We start from the raw sequence: 19,528 nt of genomic DNA on the forward strand, positions 1-19,528 counted from the left end.
CTTTAATCTACAGATAGCTTTAGGGAATTAAATTTCTTAAAGCAAATTATTAAAAGACAATTTAATGGATTCTTCTAAAAAGAAGTAGCAAAACCTTTTTTGAATGACCTTAGCCCTGAAGGTTCAAAATGCCTGCATAGTGTTTAACTATTCCAAAGTTAATAAACATGAGATGATGAGAACAAGAGTTATCTTTTTTATAACAATATTATGTTTGTGTTTACAACTAGTGTAAATATGTGGGAATAATTAGGCATTACTGAACAACTAATACTTACGTACATTTGAGTGGCTCCTAACAAGTATATAAATAGCACTACAGATATATTACTCAACTTGGTTTGTTTTATGTTTTTTTAACTTAAACAATATTATTCATACTCTCTTATGAGTAAGTTTTCTCTTTGAGCACCACAAAATTAATATTACGTAGATAAGCTGCATTTCCCCCATATTGTGAAGTAAGGAACTGTGTTTAGGCTCATCTGACCTTCTATTCTAGTCCTTAACACTCTTTCAAGTTACTTTGACAATGTTTCTGTGCCAGTACATGTGACAGACAAAATTGAAGTTCAACTCCCAGCCTTTTGTTGATTAAATAAGCTTATTCAGTTATAAGCAAGAGCATTTTGATGTACAGATGTGAAAAAGAAAAAAAGAAAAAAAAAGAATCAAGAGAAAGCCAATAAGTTTTTGTTTTGTTTTCTTTATTTTTTAGCACAATGAGTGTAATCTCTTACAGACATGCTGAATCTCAAATAGTTCATGATGCTGTGGAGAAGGCAGAGATGAGAATTAAGAAACCAAAAGGCAAATTGTTTTGTAAGAAAGTTTTCTTAGTATCTATCTCTGAGACACCTAGTACTACTTTCTCCTACAGTCCAATAAACCATACATTCCTGCTTTCTAGTAATGTATCCATTTGGTTGTAGTAGTTTCAGTGACAGTTGTCCAAATGAACAGAAAAGAGATAGTAGCCAGCACAATCATAAGAAAGAGAAAGGACAATGATGCATATTTCTTCCATAAATTGAGACAATATAATTTATTTTAATTTTCCAAAGTGCTTTTTAAAATATTTTAATTGATAATAATTAGATACAACACTGTCAACTTGATCACTACAAGGCCATTTGATAGCCCATGCCAGGCAAAAGTACAACTGATTTGTCATTATTCACAACTTAAACCTTAAGTATACAATAGGCAGAATAAATGCCACTGTTTCTTTATGCTTAAAAGAGCTACAATCTTCAAGCAGTAGTGAGTAGTTGTGTATCTTTTTTCTAGTGTTCTTTTTGTATCCAGAGAACAAACTTCAGACACAGTATTTCCAAAAGCAGGCTAAAAGAGAAAGCAAAACAAATTCTTTATTAAGAGGATATTTGATGCGATATTACATTTCAATAAAGTAGGTTATGTGTGCCTCAGTATGAGAGAGTTTTGTAAAAGGAATGTTCTATATGGTTGTTATTAGCCTCATGTGAATCTGCAAATTAATTAAAATTAAATAAAATTTGAAAATTCAGCTTCTCCATCACACTAACCACATTTAGAGTACTCAATAGTGACTTGTAGCCAGTGACTACCATAATGGGCACTGCATTAGAGAATGGTCACATCATCACAGAAAGTTCTATTGGATAGCACTGTTCTACATGATAATGCATGTAATACAGTTCAGAGATTACAGTAGGTCATCCTATTAGATACATCCCTCTGTTTTATATTTGGGGTAACTGAAATTTCAAAGAGGAAGTCACATGAGTAAAAACTATGATAAATATGTTTCAATTTACTGGGGGGAAAGGAAGGAAGAGAGTTTAAAGTTCACTTTGCAGATCACTAAATGTTATTTAAGCAATTTAATTGTCACATTGAGTCTTCACATTCTGATCATAAAAATGATGCTTAAGAAAAATCAGACCAATTCTAACAGTATTTTAATTCCGAGAAACAAACTGAGGGTTTCAGAGGGGAGGGAGGTGTGGAGATGGGAATGGGAGGGGGGTACCCGGTGATGGGTATTAAGGAGGGCACGTACTGCATGGAGCACTGGGTGTTACACGAAAACAATGAATCGTGGATCACTACATCAAAAACATAACATAATAAAATTATATTAAATTAAAAAAATAAAAATAAAAAGCAGTATTTTAATCTTCAAATGCATGAATGAGTCATTTTAAATCTTCTGTAGGTTGTTCCCAATCACCTGACTTTTAGTAGCTTCATAGACTAATTATAAATTTCTCTAATTTCCTTCAAACTAAATGGTTTATAAAATTAAGACCTCGGGGAGACAGGTCTTTGATTCACAATTGATGAATGGGATGCCCAATGAAAAAGAGTTTAAAAAGATACTCTTTGAAATACTATTTGAAATAAATGATGAAAATCTGTCTGCTTGCCAGGTTTCCCTTTCTCTCTATTCACTCTCTAACCTGGAACCCTCAAGTTCATCACCACCTACACACACAGTGTTATGACAGCACTCAGAGTCTACTTTTCATTTCTACAAGAGCCACAGCTTCCTTTAAATGAACCCACATTCAAATCCTATGAAAGGAGTTTATTTTCAGACATTAAACTGAGGAGCCTGGCCCACTACTCCAGTCTTCTCTTTATAGTGTGCTTCGGAAAGTTATCATCACTGCCCTTGCCTTCAGATATCATTGAATATCTCAGTCTGTCAGGAAAATATAAATGTACACATATCCAAAAATTACTCATGAGTAGCTAGATTAAGTATGCAATGGAATATAGTTAGGGAAATTTTCTGGACTTGGATGAAAAGAAGTGTCATGAATGATGACATCCCCAGTAGAGCCAAACTCTTCAGTGCTTATTTATCATGTATCATCATGTGAAGGAAATCTTTTGCTAGCATTCTAGTGTCATCTGATGTCTGTTCGGTTCACTCTGGTAACCCTGTTTTCATCAGGATGCTATGTGTTGGACAGCTATATATTTCTTTTTCATCTCCCATCCCCAAGTTTCTTCAAATGTGCTGCTTCTATCCTACGTCAGCTTCTGAATCCAAAAAGCTAAAGTCATTAGGAGTGCAGCTAAGTAAATAGACCAGAGTGAGAGCTAAGGAGACTTTTTCTTTCTTCTTCTTTTTTTTTATTTGATAATTTGACATTACATTTTGTAAATTTAAGGTGTACAGTGTGTTACTTTGATAAATTTCTCTATTGTAATATGATTGAAGTAGTCTATGTCAAATTACATCTTTATAGTACAGTATTATTGTCCACTTTTCATTACACTGCATTAGATTTCTATGACTTATTTACTGCTCATAACAAGTTTATATACTTAAACACAATCAATCTTATCCAAACCCCTTGCCTCCATGATCCCCTGGTTACCACCATTTTCCTCTTTGGTTTTTCATAGGTTTGACTTTTTTAGATTCCAGATACAAGTGATATCATACAGTACTTGTCTTTCTCTGTCTGACTTATTTGCTTAGCATAATGTGCTCGTTTCATCCAGGTCATTGGAAATAGCAAGTTATCCTCCTTTCTCATGGTTGAATAACATTCCATTATACACGCACACACACACACACACACACACACACACACACAACACACACCATTTTCATCCATTCATCCATTGATATATACCTGGAAGTGGAAGTGTTGGGTCATATGGTAAATCTATTTTTAATTTTTTGAGGAACTTTCATGTTGTTTTCCATAGAGGTTGGACCAGTTTACACTCCTACCAATAGTGTAGAAGAGTTCCTTTTCACCACATTCTCACCTTCACTCCTTGTCTCTTGTCTTCTTGATGACAGCCATTCTAACAGGAGTGAGGTGACATCTCACTGTTTCTGATTTGCATTTCCCTGCTGAGTAGTGATATTGAGCATCTTTTATGTGTCTTTTGGCTATTTTGATATCCTTTTCAGAAAAAAAAATATCTATTTAGTTCTTCTGCCCATTTTTAATTAGATGTTTTTAGGGGTTTTCCTGTTGTTATTAAGTTGTGTTCTTTATATTTTTTAGATATTAACCTCTTATCCAATATATGCTTTGCTAAAATTTTCTTCCATTCCATAGCCTGCCATTTCATTTTGTTGTTTCTTGTGCTCTGCAGAAACCTTTGAGTTTGATGTGGTCCCACTTGTTAATTTTTGCTTTTGTTGCTTGTGCTTTTGATGTCATGTCCAAAAAGTCATTACCGAGACCAGTATTGATAAGCTACTGCTCTATATTTTCTCAGAGGCGTTGTATGTTATCAGGTCTATGTTTAAGTCTTTTATTCACTTCAAGTGAATTTTTGTGAGTGGTATGACATCAGGGTCCAATTTCATTGTTTGGCAGGTGTTTCTCCAACTTTCACAGCATCATTTTTTGAAGGACTATCCTTCTCCCGTTGGGTGTTCATGGCTCCCTTGTTGAGTATTAGTTGACTCTATATGCCAGGGTTTAATTCTAGGCTTTCTGCTCTGTTTCACTCACCTGTATGTCTATTTTTGTGCCAGTACCACACTGTTTTTATTACTATGGCTTTATAGTATAGTTTGAAATCAGTTTTTGTTCTTTTATCCTCAGAATATTTTGGCTATTTGGAGTCTTTTGTTGTTCCACATAAATTTTAGGATTATTTCTCCTATTTCTGTGAATAATGCCTTTGGTATTTTGGTGAGGATTGCATGGAATCTATAGATGGCTTTGGGGAATATGGCTATTTTAACAATATTTATTATTCCAGTCTCTGAACACAGATTTCTTTCCATTTGTTTGTGTCTTCTTCAATTTCTTTCAGCAAAGTCTTATAGTTTTCATGGTGCAGATCTTTCACTTCCTTGGTTAAATTTTTTCCTAAGTAAATGGACAGAGGGCCTGAATAAACATTTCTCCAAGGAATCCGTACAATGGCCAACAGACATATGAAAAGATGTTCAATATCACTAATCATCAGAGAAATGCAAATCAAAACCACAATGAGATATCACCTTATACCTGTCAGAATGGCTGTTATGAAAATAAATAAATAAATAAATAAATAAATAAATAAATAAATAAATAAATAACAGCTGTTGGCAAAGATGTGGAGAAAAAGGAATCTTCATGCACTGTTGGTGGGAATGCAAAATTGTGCAACCACTATGGAAAACAGTATGGATGTTCCTCAAAAATTAAAAATAGAACTATCATATGATACAGCAATTTTACTTCTGGGTATTTAACTGAAGAAAATGGAAGGAGTAATTTAAAAAACTACATGCATCCCTATGTTGATTGCAGCATTATTTACAATAGCCAAGGTATAGAAGCAATCTAAGTGTCCATCAATAGATGAATAGATAGGAAGATTGATTACACACACACACACGATGGAATATCCATTAAAAAATGAAATTTTGCCATTTGTGACAACATGGATGGACCTAAAGGGTATTAAGCCAAATAAAATAAGTCAAAGACCATATGATTTCACTTATATGTAAACTCTAAAAAATAAAACAAATGAACAAACAAAACAAAACAGAAACAGACTCTTAGATACAGAGAATAATCTGGCAGCTGCAGAAGGGAAGGAGTGAAATAGAGGAAGGGGATTAAAAGGTACAAACTCCCAGTTATAAAGTAAATAAGATATGGGGATACAATGTACAGCATAGGGAATATAGTTAAAAATATTTAAAAACTTTATATGGTAACAGATGGTGGATAGATTTATCCTGGTGATAACTTCCTAATGTTGTATTACTATGCTGAATACCTGAAACTAAAATAATATTGTATATCAACTATAATTCAATAAAATTTTATTCCTAAGTATTTTATTGTTTTTGGTGCTGTTACAATTGGGATTATTTTTCCAATGCTTCATCATTAGTATAAAGGAATCCCACTGATTTCTGTCGGTTGATTTTGTAATCTGCCACCTTATTGAAGTATCATTAATTCATTTCAATAGGTTTTTGATTGACTTTTGGGGATTTTGTATATATAAGATCATATCATCAGTAATTAGTGACAGTTTTACTTCTTCCTTCCCAATTTGGATGCCTTTTATTTCTTTGTCTTTCCTAATTGCTCTACCTAGGACTTCCAGTACCATATTGAATAGAAGTGGTGAGAGTGGGCAACCTCGTCTTGTTCCCAAACTCAGAGAAATCCCTTTCAATTTTTCTCCATTGAATATGATATTAACTGTGGGTTTGTTATATATGGCCTTTACTATGTTGAGGCATGTTCCTTCAATACCCAACCTGTTTTTATCATGAAAAGATGTTGTATTTTATTACATTAGACAGCACCATTCTTAGTGAATTTAGCAGGTGTCTATCAGTTATATACTAAATGATTAAAGCAAACTATAATATTCCCCAGTAAGTATAAGTTACTATTGCATTAGCTGAATCTCTGGGTCCATTTTAACTTCACACAATGTTATTTATAGTAGACAACTTCTAATTATGCAGTAGAACCACAGTTTAAATATAATGTGGGTTGTTTTTGTGACCTAACCTGGGCATCTACTTCATATGTTTATCACCACAAATATTTATTTTATTCCTACTACATACAAATATGTTTTAATATCTCCTTGCTTAAAAACAAAGAAGTTTCTTTGACCCACCTTCAAACTTGTCTAGCTAATATCCCAATTTTTTCTATCCTTTAGAACAAAATTTCTCAAATGTGGTGTCTATTGTCAGTGGTTCCTGACTAATGATAAAAATATTGTTTTATCATGTTCTCTTTAGCCCAAAGTCCACCAAACAATTCTTGTCAAAGCCATTAATAATCTTTCATTCCTGTTCAGAAGGAAAGTTGCAGTTGTCAACTTACTGGACATATTATAGCTTTAAATACACTTTCATTACTTCCTGGAAACAGTACAGTCTTCCTTTCTTTGTCACTTCCTTCCTTGGTAGCTACTCCTATTAAGTCTCCTTTGCTGATTCTCTTGTCTGCCCAAACTCTAACCTTGGAATCATTTGGGCTTCAGCCCTGGCAGTCTTCTTTTTTACATCTAGAGTCATTCCTTAGATGGTCTGATCAAAATACTAAGCAATATTGATATGTTGATAACTATCAAATTTATATCTCCAATATGAGCTGCTTCCCTAAACTTCAAATTTATATATTCAATGGTCTACTCAGATCACTACAGAAGTCCCCCCTTATCTGTGGGATGTATGTTTCAAGACCCCCAGTGGATGCCTCAAACTGGAGGTAGTACTGAATGCTATAAATACTATGTTTTTTCCTATACATACATACCCATGATAAAGTTTAGTTTACAAACTGGACACAGTAAGAGATTAACAACAATAACTAATAATAAATAAACTAGAACAATTATAACAGGTGATTCCCTGAGGTTATTAAGTTAGATTAAGATCATGTGCCTAATTTTGGCAGTTAAGAGTGTGTTTACCTCCATTTCTCTCCTGTTCTACTACAGAGACACATAGAGTAGATACAGAGTAAAGGAAAATGACCAACATACATGAGACTTCATGTAATCAAAAAATAAATCTTAAAGCAAGCTAATTCACTGAGATTGTAAGGTTAGTTTGCTAATGTAGTTTGCCTAATTTATCCCCAAATACAATTTGACAACAAATACAAAGGGAATAAAGAGAGTCCAGAAATACAAGGTCTCAAAATGTTGAAAGAACTAAACTCTTCTAGATCCCAAACACTATAAAATGAGATTCAAAACTACTCCAAGCAACAGAGGCTCTGTAAATAGCAGCTGGAATAAAGAACTCAGGGCAAAAATCAGATCAAGCATATAGTCTTTAAGGTATGTTCCAGACACTTTCAAAGCAACAGCTACTAAGTTGGGGGTAAGAATGCAGAATAATTAAAATTGCTTTTTTAAAAAGTATTTGCATGGAGCAAGTACATGAGAAGCTTTCTAAATTTTTGAAAGAACATCGTTGTCAAAGAAACCATAAAGCCTAAAATAAAAATATCTTTGACATTTAAAGACAAAATAAACCTTGGGCTTCCAACTTTGCAAAAGTAGGATAAGACCTGAGAAAACTGTGCCATCCTGGAGAAGGGAATAATCCCCAAGCGGCACATAAGATGTGTCCAGGGATAAAAATGAAGAAGCAAAAACCACAAACAGTGCCACCAGTGAAGCATTACAATGGGCAAATGACTCCTCCTAGGTATTACAGGCTCCAGCCAAGACACCTTTTCTCATCCCCAGGGTAGGAGATCTTTATAATATTTGCCTAGTGGGATTTCAGAATTGTTGGAGGGTAGCACTCTGTGTCTTGTTCATTTCTTTTATGAAAGGGATTATCCCGTCCTTGGTCCTCTACCAATTAGTGGATTTGTCCTTTTAGCTAACAGGTCTGTGAATGAAGAGGAAGAAGCCACATTGTAGCTGATGAAGACTAGTAAGTATCTCCTCCTGGAGACACTGTCCTTTGTTCTGGGTTCAGTCAGTGAAAGAGATCTGGGATTGTCTCTAATGGCAATAGGTTGAGTATAGTCTATGTGGTTAAGCAGAGATCGAAGGATTGACTGTGTGTGGTAGAGGCAGTGCTCCCCAAGTATTATATGTACTTCCTAAAATTTCTCAGCCTATCTTGCCAATAGTTTGGTGGCAGCCCACATGACTAATTCTAGCCAATGGACTTCAGGAGAAGTGTGACACTTGTCACTGAACTGAGGCAGTTTGGAGCTAGGATGTGTCCTCTATCCCTTTCCTGTGTCTTGGCAATATTAGGGACAGTCAAGATATAACAACCTTCTAGATGATATAGTCAGAAAATAGAAGAGTGTTGTACGACATGCATTGGACTTTATTATATAATAGGCCTCTGAGATTTGGATTAAAACTGGTACCACATAATAGCCTAAGCTATGCTAATTATAGGAAGGGCCAATAAATCTCTATCCCAAACCTTCTAGACCACCAAACTTTTTCCTCTTCCAGCTGCCTTTGGCTCAATAAATAGAAATTGCCCTCTTTTTCCTAGTTGCTTAAAACAAAAACTTTGGAATCATTGTTGATGCCTTCCCTTTTTTAAAAAACACAAACCACATGTAATCCTACAACAAATTTTGATGATTTTTTAAATTCAAATTATATCCAGAATCAGACCCCTTCTTATCGATTCACTACTGTAACCCTAATCCAAGCTACTACCACTTACCATCTGAACCACTAAATTCTCTTCATTAATGGTTTCTCTGCTTCTACCTTTGCCCATCTTTTGCAGTATATTCTCCATGAAGCATCAGAGTGGTTCTGTTAAAACTTATCTCATATTACTCCTTTTGCTACAAGTTTCCAGTGACGTCCCATATGATACCCAGTAAAAGCTAAAGTCCTTAGGTTCTGACCTTAGTCCTGAAGGTTCTCTCCCTTACAGCTTCCAATTCATCTTCTACTACCCTCTCCTTCAGGCTCACTAGCTGAGTCACTTAGCAGTTGGGTTATTTTTGGCATATAATTTCACTTCTCTGAGATGTAATTTCCTCATCTATAAAATAAGCGTAGTAATAGCTATCCTATGGTGTTTATGATGAAAATAAAATAATAATTATAGTACTGATCAAAACCACAAAAAACAAGTTAGGCTTACATAGTACTTACTATATGCCAGGCATTACTCTAAACGCCTTTCATATATTTACTCATCAAATCCTCCCGACAATCTCATAAAGATAATTATTGTTACAATTTGCATTTGGGGGCAAAGAAAATGAGACACAAGAAGTTACATAATTGCTCAAGGTCACACAGGTAGGGAATGTCAATGTTGATTTGGACCCAGGCAGTTTAGCTCTAGAGCCTGTGTATTTAGCCACAATATTTTGACATCTTTAAGTATAAAATGTCTGGTATAGGCTAAGCATTTAAATAATACCAGTGCATCCTCTTGCCACTTAGTAGCATTGTGAAATAGGTTTTTGAACAAGTTAAAGACAAATCTGGGAGGAGAGGAAAAATGTAAATAAATAAAATGAGTCTTAGGAAGGCTCACATCACTATATGAATGGAGAAATAAACATACACATTTTTCAAATATAAGAATCAATTCAGCAAGAAACAAGAATTTCCCAAGAAATGTTATAAAAAATAAGAGGGATCCAAAAGACAAATCTTTCTAAAATTAAATGTTATGATTCAAACCTTGAACCCAGTGTTAGAGCAATGAGGGTTCTCCTTACTTCAATAAAGATGTTCTAAAATTTGAATTGATTTAAAACCTGATTGCTTCTATTTGTGATTCTCCCAACTCCAGTCTTTAAGCAAAATAGCAAGCCGTAGTTCACAATTTGAGGCAATAAGGGCCTATTTTACTTAAACCTGGAACGTAAGACATTATTATCCACTCCTGTAAACATGACAGAGCTCAGATATATATATTCATATGGGAACATATTCATTGGCATCTTTTTTAAAAATAGGAACCCTGGTCTTGACAATCACCATAGGGTTAAGAAATGTCAAGTTAACCTCTTCCCTCTTAGTAATAATTGCAAAAGTAATCTTTCAGATGTCAATTTTAAAACTGAAATGAAAATTTACCTCGCTTATTTGGATGGGAAGATAGACCATCTATAGCATAGGATATCTCAGCATCTTTTGCCGCCATGAACTGCTCTTTTAGCTTTTCCAACTGTTAAGAATCAAATATAAAAAGTATTAATCTTTAATAAGAACAATGCTGCTTTCTGTTGAAGAAGAGGAATAATTAGAATAAGAAAGGAAAAAGAGTAGGAAAAATGGAAGAAAGGAAGAAAGAAAGGAGAAAAAAAGGAAGGGAAAAGGAGAAAAAGTAATAAAGAAAATAAACAAAAATAATTAAATGGAAAAATCCAAGGAAATGTATTTAGAGACTGGCTGGGAAAGGTACATGACTCAACAGGATATCAGGGGGGAAAAAAAAACAGTTTATAGTGAAGGAAGTCCACTCTGGGTGTTAATTAATGGGGAGCCTGTTAATACAGCCTGTGTTGCCGGACTGGATTTTATGTCACCTCTAACGAGCAGTTCTCTTAAGGAGCTCCAAAGAGTTATATAAATGTTTGAATTTCCTGAAATATTTCTCCTTTCCAGCAGGAAGTGATTATTTTGAGGCCCTATGGTTTTTACCTGGAATAAAACCCATGTTAATTTTTAGCAAGCTCTCTGATTGCCCATGCCCTGAAGACCTACTTCTTTTTGAACTCTACTCCAAAATAGAGTTCAGCCTGGCTGCTAAGGGTGTCCATGTGTGACCTACTCAGAGTGATGGGGCATGATTCTCTCTCTCCCAAACAGCCACACGGTTTGTATAATAATGGATTTGCATGCATGTATGTGGACAAGTTTTGAAATCATCTAATCTGGTGATTTTTCAAATTTTCTTCCCAGCATGTCAAGCAGTGGGCGAATAAGGCTGCTAAGGGACTCCCTATCAGGAGGGCTGAAAGCAGGTCAGGAAGATGACCCTTCAGGTCCCCAACCAGCTGCTTTAAGCAGGACAGCTCCACCTTCATATGCTTCATTTACTAGGACCACATCCAATTGATTTGGGAAAAAGTATTTCTACTTTTAAAAATAATAAGCATATTATTGAAAATCACCAATCTAAGTATAGCTTCCCATTTTACAGATGAAGAGATTTAAATCCAGAAAATCTTAATTTTTCCAAGGTCTTATAGTTAGGTAATTGGAGAGCTGGGATGAGAATCCAGATTTTCTACACATTTTATCTCAAGATCACTTCAGCTATATATAGTTTTGTTTTGGTTTTTTTTTTTTTTCTTGATTTTTTTAAGTGTAATTTGACTATTTTTTTTTTTCCCTAGTGAATAACTTTACTCTTTCTCTAGCAGGAATACAAAAATTTTACAGTATAGTACTAATAATTTTTCAAACTATGCCCAAAGAAAAGAAAATGCCTTAGAATTATTATTAAAATTGAAATGTAAGTATTTCACATTCTCACCTGGTTAAGTTCTTCCAATTTGTTAACCAGTTCTCTATCTGCAAGATACATTGGTCATATGAAAAATTGCATTGCAAGTAATATTTGATTCACTTCAGGACACACATTCAGGATCTTATGTGAAAGGCAAAGGTCTTTTTCATATGATTTAAGACCACACATCATCCCTGATATAAAACCCAAATGTTTTCTCAATGCCTATAATATTGAATTGCAACCAGTTATATAATGAGAAAATACCTAATTTCTAGCAATAAGCACAAAGCTTTCTAAAATAGGCCATGGGCGCCTGGGTGGCTCAGTTGGTTAAGCGACTGCCTTGGGCTCAGGTCATGATCCTGGAGTCCCGGGATCGAGGCCCGCATCGGGCTCCCTGCTCAGCGGGGAGTCTGCTTCTCCCTCTGCCCTCTTCCCTCTCGTGCTCTCTGTCTCTCATTCTCTCTCTCTCAAATAAATAAATAAAATCTTTAAAAAAATAATAAAATAAAATAGGCCATAGCTCTGGGGTGCCTGGGTGGCTCAGTCGGTTAAATGTCTGCCTTCGGTTCAGGTCCTAAACACAGGATCTTGGAATCAAGCCTGGGCAGGGAGTCTGCTTCTCCCTCTGCCTGTGCTCATGCTCACTCTCTCTCTCTCTCTCTGTCCTTGTCAAATAAATAAAGTCTTTTAAAAAAAAATCAATGTAAAATAAAATAGACCATAGTTCTAATAAACACTATTATTTAGAAATAAACTATTTTACTGACATAAGGAAATCTTCTGAAACAATATTAAGTGAAAAAAGCAGGACACCAGCATCTGTATAATTCAATTGAGAAAGATAAGCCCAAAATATAAATAGTAATTCCCTCCCTTACAGTTTGAGTATAAATTTTTCTTTTTTATAATTTCATTCATTTTCTTCAATGATAATATTTTACTTCTAATTTTAAAATGTTGTATTTTTGAAGTATTTATTAAGATATTGTTGTAGTCAGCACATTGTCCCATGAATAGACATTTTCTTCAGAAGCCCAGATGTTTTCTGAGAGTATATCACATTAACATGTTGTCACATTTTCTCTCAGGCTAGACTTACTAAATTTCTGACAGTATTTGTCATTTCTTGGAGAACATTCTCACACATAATTGTAAATTAGATTCTCCTGTTCTTCAAAGAAAAAAAAAAATCTCAATTGGTGTAGTTTACATTTCCCAATGGTTTATACTCCATCCATTTCCCACATTGGGAGAATTTGATTGCAAAATGTGTTAAAACTGCTATGAGACTGCAGTTAATTTGTGAAATTTCTAGTGGAAACCTATGAACAGATGTGAAGCATATAGTAAAAAAATATATACATATATATATTAACTGTACCAGTGAGGATTTGCAGAGATAGGAAGAAAATATGAGTAAAGATCACTGGTGTGTAACTAGATGGTTACCGATCCCACTGGGACCTTCTAATTGAAGAAAATAGGATTTTAATATTTGTTAATAATGCCATTGCTTTTAGCATGAATATGAAATAATAAAAACACTTAAGCCATCAGTGCAGCATAAAAGGGAGTACCTATTATTTTATTTAATATAAATATGCATTTAGAAAGAGCAAGTCAGAGGACAGAAAAACTTCTTGACTCACCAATGTTAGAAGGTCTTTGGAAATCAAAAGTTTTTTTCAGTAGAGCCAACAGTAGTTCTTCACGATTTGTATCTTCTTTATCTGGAAATGATTCATTCCCTGTAATAATCACCTCAGTGTAATAAAACCTCTATTTTCAATCTGTGTCACTGAAAGTATTTCTAATTAAATACATTTTACAGGTAACTATCAATGCATATAGTCACCAATAAAAGGGGTGTGGAGAAAGGTGTGTAATCCAAAACGATGGGCTGTTAAAAAAAAAAATCATTGAATGTATTGGAGCACTCAAAGAGAGATTGTGAGAGAGGAAGAGGGAGAGACAGTATGTCTGGAGGATGACACCCTAAAATTTACCTGCCATCATTCCTAGGTAGTAGAATCGCAGGTAAATTTATTTTTTACCCACATTGTTCAAATTTTCTACTCTTGTGTTTAATATGAAAAACATAAAAGTTATATTTTTAAAGAAAAAATAATTTTTGATTTTAAGATTTTATTTGCTATACACATTTAAATATGAGCCATTTTGTGTTCGGAGAGTGCCTTTAAACCATCTAGGGAAACCTGTGGAAGAGGTGGTATGATGTCTATTTTCTCCCTATTGACATCTTTCCATCTTTGTCAGTTTCCCTCCCAGCCCATTCATTGATTAGATGCTCAACTCTTTCAGCACTTTAAAAATAGAAATATCACCCACATTTTTGTAAATATCTTTATTCTGGAGTAGAAATCAGGACAATAGCCTTTACTCAAGCTATAAAACATGAAGACTCAACAAGATATCTATTAACAAATAATGCAATTGAAATAACAACTAGTGTATTACAAACAAAATAAACTCTTGTGAGGTGGCCTGAAAAATCAAACCTTTATCATAGAACTTCTATCGGATCATCTTCCCCATTTCCTAGCTCCTCATACTAGCTGACAGTGTGAACAGAAGGTAGATTTGTGAGTTTGAAGTTTAAAAGTGAGAATATTGTGTTTGTAGCTACAGAAATGGCTCATGACTTGACTATATTATTCCGTGGAATCATCTGCCTTTCCTGTGTCTACAAAATGTTTACTGATGAACTCAAAGGACTAAGAGACTAATGAAAGGAATGAGAAGCTTTGGTGAGGAAGCAAATGGATGACTTGGGGCAAGTGACAGCATTGTTTCCACACTGACCGAACATAGTTCACTGGTGCTCAGCTCTTCAATTTCCTTTACTTCATAAACATAGAAATTATCTGTGACATTCTGTTTTTTTCTATTGATTAATTAAAACACTAATAGAATATCAATGGAACTTTTGCTTCACATTAATTAAATGAAGACCCTCAGAGATAGTTTAGTTTAAGACATGGCCATGCAATAGGTAATTGTTACTACAGTTGTTTATGAAAACATTAAATCATAAACTTTAAAATGCTACAATTTGAAAAAGACATAAGGTACATATTATAGCCAGATGATAATGGCTACTTATTTCAGAAAGAGAACTGTCATAAGAGAAACTGATTCATTGCCTCAACTAGAGAAAGTATAAGACTAAAATGAAGTGGGGCACCTGGGTGGCTCAGATGGTTGAGAGTCTGCCTTTGCCTCGGGTCATGATCCCAGGGTCCTGGGATGGAGCCCCACGTCCAGCTCTGCCCCTCTTCTGGCTCAGCGGGGAGCCTGCTTCTCCCTCCCCCTCTGCCTCTCCCCCTCCCCATGCCCTCCCCCTACTCATGCTCTTTCTCTCTCTCTCTCTGTATCTCTGTGTTTCAAATGAATACATAAAATCATAATAAAAAAAAGAAAAAATATTTTTAAAAAAGACTAGAAGCCAGACTATGGAAAGAGCCAAGATGTCCATCAACAGATGAATGGATAAAGAAGATGTGGTGTATATATATATACAATGGAATATTATGCAGCCATCACAAGGAATGAAATCTTGCCATTTGTAATGACGTGGATGGAACTGGAGGGTATTATGCTGAGCAAAATAAGTCAATCAGAGAAAGACATGCATCATATGATCTCATTGATATGAGGAATTCTTAATCTCAGAAAACAAACTGAGGGTTGCTAGACTGGTAGGGGGCGGGAGGGATGGCATGGCTGGGTGATTGACATTGGGAAGGGTGTGTGCTATGGTGAGTGCTGTGAATTGTGTAAGACTGTTCAATCACAGACCTGTACCTCTGAAACAAATAATACATTATATGTTAAAAAAAAAAAAAGAAGAAGAAGAAGATAGCAGGAAGGGAAAAATGTAGGGGAGGAAATCGGAGGGGGAGACGAACCATGAGAAACTATGGACCCTGAGAAACAAACTGAGGGTTCTAGAGGGGAGGGGCGTGGGGAGATGGGTTAGCCTGGTGATGGGTGTTAAAGAGGGCATGTACTGAATGGAGCACTGGGTGTTATATGCAAACAATGAATCATGCTTCTCCCTCTCCCGCTCCCCCTACTTGTGTTCTTGCTCTCGCTATCTCTCTGTCTGTCAAATAAATACATAAAATCTTAAAAAAAAAAAGTCAATGAAAGAACAATTATTTTGGCAGTGAAAACAAAATTGCATAAATCCTCGTTATTTATTTATAGGGATTTTCCCATTGAAAAACAAATTGTCCCAGAGATATAAATAGAAGCTTGGGAATCAAAAAGTCAGGATTTTATCCATGGCTCACATTTTGTCTTTGGCCAGTCAAAATCACTGCACTTGGTGGGCCTCCATTGCTCTTCCTGTGAAATAATGAGATTTTCAATGTTCTTACCACAGTGCAAACATGTGAGGAAAAATGAGACCATTCACTGAGGACTTCACAAAATTAGGATGTTAGTAGTAAATGTTACTTCTGATTTCACGTGGATATGGGATACAGCAAAATCCAACTCTACAGCATTTTTCTAGAATCAAATTAAATATCGCCTCTGACCCCAGAAGACCAAACACTGATGTCCTTCTCTCACTGGCAGCATATTGAAAAGTTTTCTCTCTGGGACTCGCTTGGATCTGTTGCCTTGTGTGTAAATGGGAAGGATTAAATTACTCATAAGGTTATTTTCTGATCTAAATTGTCTATGATTAAAATGAGCTCCTCTCCATATACACATTTGTCAAAGCAGCCAAACGTTTGACTTATTGTGGTCTTTTGACACATTTTTCAAATAAGCATTTGTCTGCTAACAAAGTACAAAGAACACCCCTTGTTCTTTCTGTGTTAGTCAATACTCAAGACAAATGGCACAGTCTGCCAGCTTTCATTTGGTGGGCTATAGAAAAGCCTAGCGTGATGGGTAATGCTCACACTGAGCAAATTGCCTACCACAAAAGATTGAAGAGTGAATATCATGACCCAGAAGACTACAAAAAATTTATTAATTTTTTAGTATTTTATCATTTTGGGGGTTTCCAGATTTCTTTCTGGTAAAATTTCTCATCTGTCTCCACTAAAATGCTTCAAATTTGAACGAAAAGCAAGGAGACAATAAAATCTTTTGAGTCAGTATCTTAAGTAGTAATGAACCAGTTTTATCTGTGTATTTGCAAAAGCATTCACTCTGTCATGTCTGGGTAAATTTGCCATCTTCTGTGCTAAGGATGCATCTACACTCAGGTAATTTTTTTTAAAGATTTTATTTATTTATTTGACAGAGAGATAGAGTGAGAGCATAAGTAGGCAGAGTGGCAGGCAGAGGGAGAGGGAGAAGCAGGCTCTCCGCTGAGAAAGGAGCCGGACGTGGGGCTCGATCCCAGGACCCCAGGATCGTGACCTGAGCCGAAGGCAGCCACTTAACCAACTGAGACACCCAGGCGCCCCTTATACTCAGGTAATTTTTTTTCAAACATTTCTTTTATCAATATTAACTTTTATTTATTTATTTATTTTATTTTTTCAAATGACCTTAGTTCAAAGACAGAAACTTAGTCGAAGTATGTGTAATTTTTTCTTTTAAAACTGTATCTTTTAAAACTAAAAATGAAAACTAGGAAAAAAAGACTTATTTTCTATTATATTTCTTAGACAATATCTTAACTTTAGGAATAAAAAATATTTAAAAAATTTTTTGAGAAAACTTTTTCTTCAGAGATTCCTGTAAACGATGATTGCCTTAAAAGGTAGTGACAAGACTTTCTGAAGACAGTTATGCAAGTGTAGTTACTGGAAACAAAACTGGTAAAGAAAGGCAAATAGATTAATTTTCTTTTGTGAAAAATGTTCCACTTAAATATGCAGAAGTGGATTGTGAATTAAGCACATAAAACCTTCAGCTTTACACTTTCCTCCTTACTTCCTTCTAGTCTTTTTTTATGTTGTTAATGACCATACATTACATCATTAGTTTTTGATGTAGCGTTCCATGATTCATTGTTTGCGTATAACACCCAGTGCTCCATGCAGAACGTGCCCTCCTTAATACCCATCACCAGCTAACCCATCCCCCCACCCCCTCCCCTCTAGAACCCTCAGTTTGTTTCTCATTGACTTTTCTAAAACCACATTTAAGCAACATGGTCTAGTAAAATTGAATTCCATCTAAAAAAGAGAAACTTGATCCCTCTTCTCAACCCAATATCATGTAAACCAAATGTATTATGTTCTGATTTGTTTCCTCTATGTAGAACAAAAGGCTCGTTCCTTCCCATCAAGGTCAGTTAGATGACAGTAACCTCAAAATCTCAAGCTACAAGGGAAAATAGAGAGCACTATTTTAAGTTACTATTTTTCAAACATAAAGAAATATATAAAAGTTTCAATGAGGTTGTTTGCCTAATAAATCAACATTAAATTTAGCTCCACTGATTCTCAGATGAAGAGCTATTTCCACTACAAAATGCATTGAAAATTTTAAAGAAAGATCAATACAAGTTACAGTATTACAAGAGCAGAAACTTATTTTCTCCAACTTTACATGGCAAATATTTGTAGATGTCATAGATTAAATTACTTCATTTAACATAAGTATCGTAAATATGTTAGAAATCTGATAAATACAGTCAATGCATGATGTGGGTGTTAGCATCATCCTCCTGAAAATACTATGTAGATTTCCCCATGCATTATTATTTCCAAATCTCTGCAAACACAAATTTCCATCCTAATGTGTTATTCTCTGAGCCATTCTCCTTTCATAAGTAACATTTATAATCTCATTGGATAAAAATACTGTTTTCTTTCCCCAAAGGTACTTTAATGATATGCACATATTAGTTAATTGATTGTATTACTATTTATACATTCACTACCTTTGGTCATAGAGTAGAAGTAAGAAAAATGTGCTTCATAATTAGAAAAAAAATAGTGTTGTTGAAATAAATTTAGTATAATGTTGGTTAAAATTAATTTACTTGTGAAGAACAGCCTCACAGATTACATTTAATTTAAAACAGCAACTTCTGAAGAGATGTTTAATGATTACATCATACTCATGCCTTAAAGTATTATTTTGATATTGGCAGAAAAACCAAGGCAATGCAAAGAGGGGGATAAGGATTATTTACCCATCTGTAGGATTTTAGACTCATGTGTACATACCTTGGATCAGGTATGGCCGTCCATGCACCAATTCCAAAAAAATCGTTACAGATAACAAAGTTAGGAGTCCAAAGCAAAGAGTGGCTGAAAGGATCTTGTTCATGTTAAAAATCTTCTTCTGTGCTAGCAGAGAAACTGGACTCTCCAGGTCAAGATGAATACTTCAGTGGCTCTGGAATGCTGCAGAGATCACTTTTAAAAAGTGGCAAGTGTGCTTCAGCTACAAATGATCTGAACAAAGAAAAAAGCTTATAAAATGTAATGCATTCTGTCAACGTGATTCACTACTTGGAGAAGTGACAGGTTTGCTACTCGGTCAATGACAGGAAGAACCCAATCGATATATCTCATACCTGCCCATTTCACTAAAAGCAGGCATTCTTATGCACGCCCACGCACTCAGACACATACACAAGCTTAGAGCAAAAATTGGCAATGTAGAACC

At 35.0% G+C, this 19,528-nt stretch overlaps 1 protein-coding gene across 1 annotated transcript; it reads right to left on the reverse strand.

Moving 5' to 3' along the window:
- Positions 1–1,279: 1,279 nt before the first annotated feature.
- Positions 1,280–19,188, reverse strand: UTS2B (urotensin 2B). Its single transcript, XM_027581690.1, has 5 exons — positions 19,084–19,188; positions 13,567–13,665; positions 11,939–11,976; positions 10,534–10,624; positions 1,280–1,344 (listed from the first exon to the last, which is right to left on the reverse strand). Exons 1-5 carry the CDS (start codon positions 19,184–19,186, stop codon positions 1,319–1,321), a joined length of 357 nt encoding a protein of 118 aa, XP_027437491.1. The 5' UTR covers positions 19,187–19,188; the 3' UTR covers positions 1,280–1,318.
- Between the last annotated feature and the right edge of the window lie 340 nt (positions 19,189–19,528).

The sequence above is a fragment of the Zalophus californianus genome, chromosome 1 (genome assembly GCF_009762305.2).
Source record: "Zalophus californianus isolate mZalCal1 chromosome 1, mZalCal1.pri.v2, whole genome shotgun sequence".
Classification (NCBI taxonomy): Eukaryota; Metazoa; Chordata; class Mammalia; order Carnivora; family Otariidae; genus Zalophus; species Zalophus californianus.

What these genes read in the sequence shown, in the direction of transcription:
- UTS2B (XM_027581690.1), bottom strand. Translation starts at nt 19,186, where the DNA reads ATGAACAAGATCCTTTCAGCCACTCTTTGCTTTGGACTCCTAACTTTG. An exon ending in CCAAAGACCTTCTAACATTG is followed by an intron (nt 11,977 to 13,566) that starts GTGAGTCAAGAA and finishes TGTATCTTGCAG; the next exon opens with ATAGAGAACTGGTTAACAAA. An exon ending in AATTGGAAGAACTTAACCAG is followed by an intron (nt 10,625 to 11,938) that starts GTGAGAATGTGA and finishes GATTCTTAACAG; the next exon opens with TTGGAAAAGCTAAAAGAGCA.